This window comes from Manihot esculenta, chromosome 15 (assembly GCF_001659605.2).
Source record: "Manihot esculenta cultivar AM560-2 chromosome 15, M.esculenta_v8, whole genome shotgun sequence".
In the NCBI taxonomy this organism is placed as follows: domain Eukaryota; kingdom Viridiplantae; phylum Streptophyta; class Magnoliopsida; order Malpighiales; family Euphorbiaceae; genus Manihot; species Manihot esculenta.
Window position 1 is genome coordinate 7,431,787 of NC_035175.2, and position 10,556 is coordinate 7,442,342.

At 37.5% G+C, this 10,556-nt stretch overlaps 1 protein-coding gene across 2 annotated transcripts; it reads right to left on the minus strand.

Annotated features, from left to right (window-relative positions):
* Nucleotides 1-1,507: 1,507 nt before the first annotated feature.
* Nucleotides 1,508-3,074, minus strand: LOC110601257. Of its 2 annotated transcripts, none has more exons than XM_043950966.1 (3): nt 2,915-3,074; nt 2,688-2,835; nt 1,508-1,761 (listed from the first exon to the last, which is right to left on the minus strand). In XM_043950966.1, exons 1-2 carry the CDS (start codon nt 2,985-2,987, stop codon nt 2,696-2,698), a joined length of 213 nt encoding a protein of 70 aa, XP_043806901.1. In that variant the 5' UTR covers nt 2,988-3,074; the 3' UTR covers nt 1,508-1,761; nt 2,688-2,695. The 2 variants fall into 2 exon arrangements, with proteins under 2 accessions (XP_043806901.1, XP_043806902.1); XM_043950967.1 differs by lacking the exon at nt 1,508-1,761 and adding an exon at nt 1,957-2,371.
* Between the last annotated feature and the right edge of the window lie 7,482 nt (nt 3,075-10,556).

A 10,556-nucleotide genomic window follows, 5' to 3' on the forward strand; every position in this document is an offset into this window, starting at 1 on the left:
AAATAAAAATTATATAAAATTTAATTGAATTCTGTATTTAAAATTATATCAAAATAACAGTAAAATTTATTTCAATTGAATTCTATTTAAAATTTAATTAATTTTCACATAATTTTAATTATAAAATTGAATCAAACATTATATTTAATTAATTATTGGCCGTAAGTTTCATTACCTTGTCGTTGGAGAACGAAGGAAAGTTTTAAGAGATTCCTTGACAACGAAAAATTTTTCTGCTGAATATTTTTGTGAAACATAGAAAAGGAAATTATTAGAGAAAGGAAAAGTTTTCGCTGACAGTATTATCCAAAAAAGATCACATTGATCTTAAAAATAAGAAAATAATTATTCTTTTATTTTAATTGAAAGATCATGTGGTTATTAATCATCCCCATCTGAAATCCTGGATATGAATTTGGATTTTACCATCTCCGTAATGAAGCAGCCATGAAGAAGGATCATATAAGAAAAATTATAATTTTATATGACAACATTATTTATTCTTCTTTTGCTTTGGCCCAAAAAAAAAAAAGAGCGGCAAAATCCCTTTGGAGACTTAATTAGCCATACCAGTTTTATCTTCTAAATTCTTGAATTTCCATTTTTGTTTTGTGAGGCTTGAGAACTGTAGAAATTCATAGTTTGTGAGCTGCAATAAGGAGTTATACTTCCTGATATCCAATTCCAAAGAATGCAAATCGCAGTGGTGCGGGAGAATGAAGGAGAAGCTATTTACTGGTCTACAGACTCTATAAATTCAATTTTCCACTAAATTGATATAGAACAAATCTTGAATTATGATATCCATTAACTTTGTTCTAGTCCTAGATGCTTGTATGAAATAGTTGGATAATATCATCCTTGCAAAACCTGATTAGAAGTGGAATAAAAAGGCAGCAAGAATCAGAGTATAGTACACACTGCTCAGGTTCCTGCTCAGAGATGACACATAATATTACATCTCAAGCACTACAGGCTCTGTAAGATGCACTTCAAATAAGGTTTCCAAGCTTTAATTTTCTCAATTTCTCTCTCCCTCTCGATCTATTTCAAAACGTTTTCTGGCTTCTTTCCTTCATTAACATTTAGTTGAAACCTCAGCCTCTTGAGGTCCTCCATTGTAAGCACAAGCTTAACAACCTTAAGTTCACTCTTCTCATCAAAATCACCATTAGTTCAGCAGATTAACAGTCCCAAATGTTATAGAGGTCTAAAAGAAGTTGAAGGAACAAAAAGGGTAAGTATCGCTTAATATGGAGGAAATGCTGAAAGGGTTTCACTTCTTCCATGGACATAAAGCTTTCAACTTCTGCGGGTGAGCTCAGGGAAAAGGTAGGCTTATATATATGGATTTTCCTTCACAAAATCTTTGTTTTTTTTTTTTTGTTTGTTGCTTGCAAAGTGACAACTTAGGAATTATTAATTTATTTTCAAACATAATCCAATTTTTTATTTTACATATAAACATGCATTAATCCAAACATGACAGTAGAGTAATGAAGGAAAGTTGAATGTTGACTGCATCAAGCGTGAATTCATATTTCTTCAAATCAGGATAGCAAGTCTGGATCAATGGCTAAAACCATTAATAGAACTTAGCAAAATGTAACAAGCAAAGTAATATGAACTTGAAGACTGACTGTATTGCTGTAGTTTAAAGATAAGAAATTCTTCTACAACTCTAATTGCTGATAACTTCTGCATTTCTCCGTTATGATTGACATTTGGGCTCAAGCTCCAATCAGAACATGTTCTTAATTCCTGTAAACATTATTTCAACCACTCAGAGCTTATATTGTACAGTTCCTATTTTATCATTTAAACCATCAACAACGACTTCCCAATTTAAAGCTAATCTTTATACACCATACAACTCATGTAAGCAATCTCACAAACATATAGCTTGCAAAGAAAACAGCATCTGAGAAGGATACTAAAAACTAACAAATGAAGCTTCAATGAATAGTTGAACTTGATATTAAGCTTGACCACGAAAAAATATTTGTAAACAAAAAAAAAATTGAAGGTATTGGTAATTGGTTTGGTTAGGGTAGATTACAGCCTCAAGTATGTTATTGCCTCTCTCCAAGTTCAAAAAATATAGAAAAGTAACAAAGTTATCACGGGATATAAATGGATAAACTAAACTCAATCCCACAACCAACAACTGCTGAAGAAACCAAACAAATAAAAACCAGCAATGAGAAAGCTGCACTGCAAATGACAAACCACTTGAATTAAAAATCATGCTCCAATTTTTCAATATAACAGGAATGGGAAAGTTTGATCTGCCAAGTGTATATGGGATAAAATGCATAACCAAATTCAATAAAATCCTCACTCCTCCACAACGGAATCGAAAATCCAATATCTGCAAATTGAAAACTATAAACTTATATAGTAGAAAATTGAATACAGTGCATTCATAAATTAGCAATTAATTATGAGACTAAACAGAATATGAAAATTGAAAAGCCAAGAAATTCTGGCAAAACATTTTAGTTTAACAACAAAATAAATGAATTTTATTAGCACAATCAAGTCGGCCACTTATCTCAACCTTCTCTTTAAAACAATTATATGAGCTCCAGCCTCACAAAGAACCTCAATATTACAGTATTTGCAACAAACACCAATTACTACAGAATAGAGAGAGAGAGAGAGAGAGAGAGAGAGAGAGTGAGCACCTGAGATATCAGTTGGATGGTTTTGGGATGGCATTTGGAGAGCTTTGGGGCAGCAAATTTGGAGGGAGGTCGGATTGTTGTTGGTGTTGTTTCTGAAAAGATTTCCTTTCAACTTCTCTCCACTTGTTGATGGCCACAGTGAATATAACTGTCAATTTTAACAAGAAGAAATTTTCAATCGGATACCAAGCATTTGCTAAATCTAACAAGATTAAGTCCATACGTACATCCGGCGCCGACGAAATACAGCAGTCGGAGAACCTTTGGCCCGGCAGGACCTGCCGCCTCTTCTATCGCCATCTCTCCCTCTCTCTCTCGGTAAGTTGGCTCAGAATCTCAGATCAAACCTGATTGCGAACGAGTACGGGGCCTCCTCTACATCATCGAAGTAGTAGTATTAATGCTAACAGGGAAATTTACTATTCAATTTATTTTATATTATATAAAATTTATTAATTAATATTTTATTTTAAAAAATCTATTAATTTTAATAATTAAATATTATAAAAAAATTAAAATGTCTACTATATAAATCTAATAGTTTTTTATTTTTAAAAATTAATTAATAAATTTTTTATATTATAAAAATTAAATAATAATTTTTCTTAATTATAATTATAATAAACGAATTAATTTAAATAATTTAAATATTTTTGTTGATTTACCATTATATTCTAAACATTTAATTTTTAAAATTTATCACAAATTTAATTTTAAATTAATTTTTATTAAAATTTAAAATTATCATCTTCTCATCTACTTTGTATTTTTCTAATTTTTTAATTTTTATTTTTGACTTATTAATTAAAATAATCTAAATATTTTTTAATCATATTTATAACCAATCTTTTTTATTTATTAATCAAAATAATTTAAATCTTTCAGAAAATTTAAAATTAAAATTTGGTAAAATATATATTTATATCTCTATATTTTAATATTTTTATTTATTAAATACTTTAATTTAATGATAATTTAATAAGTAGTTAAATTTTTTTTAAAAAAATATTATTTTAAACATAATATTTTTAAATCTATAATTTTAAAGTTATATTAAAAAATAAATTTTTAAATTCATGATTAAACTTATATTTTTAAAATTATATTTAAAAATAATTTTTCAAATCTACCTTTTAAAATTGTGTTTAGAAATAGATTTTATTTTAAAATTTAGAGATTTAAAATAACATTGGTGTTTAAAAGATTATTTTTAAAATATTATTTTATAAAATTTATGTATTCGTTGGATCAAGATTAATTAAAATTGAAGTATTTGATAAATAAAAATATTAAAATATAAATTATAAATAGAAATGAGAATTCGGTTGATTTGATTTAAAATTAAATCGAAATAAATAAATTAAAAGTCAGAATTTTAGTTTTTATAAAAATTAAATTAATTTTAAATAAAAATTAAATTAAATTAAATCAATCTGATTCAATTTAATTAAAATATATTAATTTTAATTATAATTTAATCTTTATATTATTAAAAATAATATATTATTATATTAATCAATTCAATTTTTTTACTTTTTTAATTAAAAATTGAATCGAATCAAAATAAATAAAAAATTAAATTAAAATTTTAAATTAATTCAAATTGATTAATTTTTTTAGTTTGAATTTACTATTACATCTCTGCTAAAATCTTAATAATTTTAATAATATATATTTTTAATTTAAAATTAATTCTCATAATAAAATTGATTTTTATATTATTAATTTTATCAATCATAAAAAATTTTAAAAAAATAATTTCTTTCAAAATTAGTCATTTCAAATTGAAATTAAATCTATATTCGAGAGATAGTCAAATTTTTCAAAATGAAGTTTTTGAGAGCTATTTAGAAATTCTCTAATTACAATTCACTAAATTTACATATAGAAAATTTTCGTTTAAAAACCTTTAAATACTTGAAAAAAAAAATATCTTTCTACCAAATAATAAAAAATTATTAAAATTTAAAAATCATGAATTTTATTATAAAACAATCGTTTAAAAATACTTTCACTCTATCTCTCGCAAATAGAGTTTGCGAGAGAGAGTAAAGATTGAAAAAGTATCGACAATTATGCTCCCTATAATTGGCTTCACATGAGTACTCACACCCTTCAATAATTTCTTTTCACTTCCTGTTAAAATTAAAGTTTTGGTGTGTGCCATTATTTAGAAGCCTCCATATATGGATCTAATCATGAATATACCGTGCATTTCACTTTGACTAAGTTATATTCCCCAAGTCTCTATCAAATTTTATGCCTTCTTTAGCTACCGTGGGAATTACTGACTAATTTATGACACCAACGGGTTGATAAAGATTAATTAAACATGATGATCTGAGATCCAGAAAATAGAATTTTACAATGGGTTTTGTAAAACTGAAAAAAACTTAGATCTAGAGGAGAGTATTTCTCCTTTTATATGTTTCCTTTTATATGTTTCCTTTTGTCTGCTAGTGACGTGTAACAGAATGTGTGTCATTGGGCCATCTGTCCCTGCTACGTTGATACGGACGTACGAGGAAATCAGATCTCTGCCCCATGCGTGATGGCCCCTGATTCTCCCCAGGTACGCATGCGGATGGTCCCACAAGGCGAACGGGCTGAACTCCTTCTTGGTTCCGAGCTGGGCCGGAAGATAAGGATAAGACTAGGCCCAGAGGGGATCTGTTCATTGGGCCGAAAGAGTTGGGCCGGCCTGATTGAAGAATCTGACTGGAGTCCGGTCTTTGAGCTGAGCGGGCTGGACCTGGTTCTTGGAAGAGACTTAGAAGCCTTCAGACTGTGGGCTGTCCTAATGGGCCTGGCCTCAGTCCGGGGTGAAGAAATCTAACGGTCATCAATTGCCCCTTTACCTCCTCGTCAGTTGTTACCTCGACTGACGAGGGGGTGAATTCCAAGAATCATTATGACCGCGCCTGTTTATGTACAGCTTCCCTCATAACATCCTTTCATCTTTTTGTCATTTGGACTTTCGAATCCCTTTTGTCTTTTTCCACTTCTGGCTTTCTTCTGTTTTTCGTACATATTGCCATCTTCACTTCCCTGCTTTTGCCTTCAGGGTACGGTTTTCTTCCTTTCCTATGAATAGCTTTTAAGGATCCTGACACTGCTAGCCTAGAGTATAGCATCGTCCCGTCCAGCATAAAAACCTCCTTCTCAGGGTATATCTTGATATCACCCCCTTCTTTCCCTTCAGGACCCTCTCCGGGATAGGAGGATCTTTTCTGCCGATCCATATACCTCCGGTATAATCGATCTTCAAAAAGACGTGAACTCCTTTCTCTTATCTCCTTTCTTCCGCGGGGTTTTCTAGCATTCCGGGATTGCTCCTCGAGTGTCGGCTACTAATTTCCTTTTCTTCATGTCTTTTTTCAAATATATATCTGTCTGAATGAGGGTTTCACATTCACAGGGCATTTGTTTGATACTTTTTCAGGTCTGGTAGAGGCAAGCTAAAGTTTTATTACTTTGCCTCTCATAGAGGTCTGTTTTAATCTTGCTTTCGTGATTTTTATTGAGAATCATTCTGACTTGCCCCGATTTTGGATGTTTTGCAGCTTCTGAAATGAAGATGGATCAAATTAAGTTGCCTAAGATTCTCATGCTACCCAGGGGGATTCTGAATGTTGCCTCGGACGTCCTCCTAGTAGGGCGATCTGCGGGAGGGGTCACCCAACAAATGGCCGAAGTCATATCGTCCAGGTCGCCCGGCCGACCTCCTCCTCTTGCCTCTGCCTTATCTCCAAAGTCGAGTTCTCGAGGCGCCGACCCTTCAAGGCTGCCAAACATTGACAGGTCGGTCTCAGCCACTCTAGTTGTTCAAGCTCTCAAGTTCCCTCGGGCTTCAAGGTCGAGCGAGGACTCCGAGTTGACGGGAGCGAAGCCTGCCCCGTTTTTTGGCGATGCTTTTGGAGAGAGGCTTGAGGCCTGCATAGCTGAGATGAGGACCCTTGCTAGCAGGGCTGAGATCGCCTTTGTGAGGAATGTCCATGGGGTCCCTTCCAAGGTCGGTCCGACTGTCGAGGATAGGGAACTCAGCTTTGTGGATGATGGGGTTGTAGCGGAGAAGGTCGGAGGCAAGCGTCCCATTCTCATCGAAGTGCTTGTCCTGGTTCGCGCTCCAAAGAAGTCTTGGACTTTTGGAAGAACGGCTCCTGTCTTTCTTTCTCTCGGGGAGGAGGAGAAGGTTCTCGTGGTGCCCTTGATATCTGCTCCTGACTCAAACTCATGGAATAACATGGTTTCTGAGGCGTATTGTGGGATACAAAATGCTGTTCACACATGTATCATAAGCAAGGGTAATATGCTAAAATTAGTCCAACATAGTATGTGTGTAGGCTTGCAACATTCACTTGTTTCGTTGCTCTCCAAAATGCCTTGTCAATCTTCCCGTGGAATGTTTTGTTCATTCAGTAACCAGTCGACAAGGCTGATCTTCCAGGGACTTCAACTCGAAGACTTATGTTTTTCATGCGTGATATATACACAGCGTATGACGGAACAGTGAGAGATGCTCAATTCTCCTATAATATCGAGGCAGAGTTCAGCTGGAATGTAAGGAGCGTCTAAAGGAGTATGGGGAGTCTGCCGAGCTAAAAGAGAAGCAGGAAATCCCACAGACTCGTGAAGCTCGCCTTCCGAACTGTAAGGATTCATTGAAGGCTAAAATAATAGTGTAGGTGATAGTGATGTAGATGATAATGTACCTAGGCATGTAAGTCCTTTGAGGACGGTTTTTTCTTTAGTAGTGTGGGTGTTTAGACGGTAACTCTTCTTTTTCTTTGAATGAAATTTCGTTTTTATTTATTTTGCTTGTTTTCCGCTTTTTGCTTTCGAACTCATCAGAACTAAAATTCTATTAATTGACTGAACTTTTGGCTTATAGACTCATCTATTTTGCTAAGGCATTCTTATCTGTAAGCTCTTTCCGGGCTGGACTATCTTTACCCATGAGCTCTGTTTTTAACATGGGACTGGACTCTCGACCTGTAAGTTCTTATGATTCTTGTAACGACATCCTCATTTTTTTTTATTACTTCGTCGTTATGAGCTCGGTCATACAGCCTAGTAATAGGTCAAATCGCGTACCTTTGAAGGTGATAAGCAGGGCTGACCTTTTTGTTCTTAGTTCCATTTTGATAAGAGCTGAAACTGGGGTTTCATCTGCCCATGCCTTTGGATTTCTCCTCGAGTTGTCCCTTTTACCTCCTCAGCATTTATGACGTGAGTGGTGAAGGGGTAAATCCTTAAACTTTATTTGGAATGGCGCTGCTTTATTTTAGACGATCTTACCTCTCTGTCTGGTAATGAGTTCGGGTATCTGGTCTCTTTTGAGGTTATCCTTTGTCGGTTAGTGCGGTGTGGGCTGCATGCCCCACTGGGAGGGGGAGTTCAGCTGTGTTGTCGTTTTCCTCTCCTAGGGTCGTTTTTGCTGAGCGTTTGTTTATTGTGAGTTGATCCGAGCTGTGGGTGGGATCATTTACTTTTGTCGTCAGTTCGTCCGTTCAGCTGATTAAGGAGTTCGGATTTTTGTTTTTTACTTGAATTTTTGTGCTACAGCTTTTGCATTGTTTGCGTGACCGGCTCATGAGTTCGGAAATTCTCCTTTTTTTGTGAAGTCAGCGCTTAATTTCTTGCTTTCTTGACGAGCCTCATACGAGCTGTGCTTCAGGGCTCTAGGTCATTTTTGTTCCGAGGAAATCTTGTTGATCCCGCCGGCCGTTTTTGCTCCAGGAGATCTTACGAGATCCTGGTCGTTTTTGCTCCGAGGAAATCTTGTTGATCCCGCCGGCCGTTTTTGCTCCAGGAGATCTTACGAGATCCTGGTCGTTTTTGCTCCGGGGAGATCTTGTTGACCCCGCCGGCCGTTTTTGCTCCAGGAGATCTTACGGGATCCTGGCCGTTTTTGCTCCGGGGAGATCTTGTTGATCCCGCCGGCCGTTTTTGCTCCAGGAGATCTTACGGGATCCTGGCCGTTTTTGCTCCGGGGAGATCTTGTTGATCCCGCCGGCCGTTTTTGCTCCAGGAGATCTTACGGGATCCTGGCCGTTTTTGCTCCGGGGAGATCTTGTTGATCCCACCGGCCATTTTTGCTCCAGGAGATCTTACGGGATCCTGGCCGTTTTTGCTCCAGGAGATCTTATGGGATCCTGGCCGTTTTTGCTCCGGGGAGATCTTGTTGATCCCGCCGGCCGTTTTTGCTCTAGGAGATCTTACGAGATCCTGGCCGTTTTTGCTCCGGGAGGTCTTTTTGAGATCCTCGCCGGTCATTTTTGCTCCAGGAGATCTTACGAGATCCTGCTCCGGGAGGTCTTTTTGAGATCCTCACCGGCCGTTTTTGTTCCGGGGAGATCTTTGTGATCCCGCCAGCCTTCTACCTTTCAGGAGGTCTCTATGTTTTCAGGAGGTCTTTTTAGTATCTGTTCTTTTCTTTTCCTGAGAGAGTTAATACTCATAATAATAGAGTTAATCATTGCATTTATAAGATGGTGTTATTTCGTGCTTTCATAGTACAAGAATTTCTTTTCACAAATATTCTAAGGAAAATACCTCTCTAGCTTGTTCAACCTTTTGTTCCTCCAACGACCATGTTGATGGTCCCATTGGATCCGTCATTCACCTGCCCTACTCCCGCTCTTCTGAGTATCTGTCCTGTTGGGTTTGGCTGAGGCCTTTGTTCTTCTAGTTTCTTTATGAAGTTCTTGAGGTGTCCCCTCTTTATTAGCCTTTCGATCTCAGCAATCAACTGGAAGCAGTTATTGGTGTCATGGCCGTTCGTGTGGTGATACTGACAATATTTGTCAGGATCTCCCTGGTTCGATTCCATTTTCATAAGCTTGGGCCACTAGAGAAACTCCTTGTCTTGGATGGCCATGAGCACTTCGGCTTTAGAGGCATTGAGAGGGGTCGGTTTCTCTAGAACCCACGGGGGGAGTGACCTTTGTTCTGAAACCCGAGGAGGGAGAGGTCTTTGGTCCTTGCGCTCCCAGGATTGTCTATACGGTTCAAGTCTCTTGCCATGCTTTTTCTCGTGCCTCTCCGGCCTTCCCTCCTCCGGTGCTTTCCCCTTATCTGTCGCTCCTTTGGCGAACCTGCTTGTCACTAAGGCACCATCCTGCCTTATGTATTTTTCAGCCCGCTTCATTAGCTCGGCCAGTGAGGTCGGAGGCTTCCTGCTCAGTGAACCAAAGAACTCGGCTGAGGTTGTCCCCTTCTGCATGGCTTCTACAGCCCTTCCTTCATCGAGCTCGAAAATTTACAAGGCTTCCGTGTTGAAACGGGCGACGTATTCCTTGAGTGATTTGTCTCTCCTCTGTCTGACCGTCTCTAGGTAACTCGTCTTCCTATCTGCCGGCACCCCGGCGATAAACTGGCTGATGAAGCGGGTGGCCAGATCTCCAAAGCTATTAATACTTTCTGCCTCAAGGCTATTGAACCACGTCCGTGCTGGCCCCGAGAGTGTCGTAGGAAATACCTTGCACATCAGGGCGTCTGACAAAGTTTGCAGCTCCATGAAAGTCTTGTAGTTCAAGACATGCTCCCTAGGGTTCCCAGCCCCATCGTATGCGGCCATAGGCGGCATCATAAATTTCTTGGGGACAGTCTCTTGCTGCACCCACTTCGAGAAGGGCGAAGAGGTGGGCAGGAGGGCCTGGTTCTGATCCTTCGTTCCTAGCTCGACCAAGAGTTGCTCTCTCATCTTTTGCAACTTCTGGTCTACACTCTCCCCTTCCCGCCTGGGCTTCCTCTCCTGGTGGGCCTCCTCTTCCCATGTCTCACTCCCCACTCTTCCGGTGGTTCCGGCGGAGTAGCTATCGACTTCATCATTCTCTATCAGCTCCTTCACCCTCCTTCCATGAACTC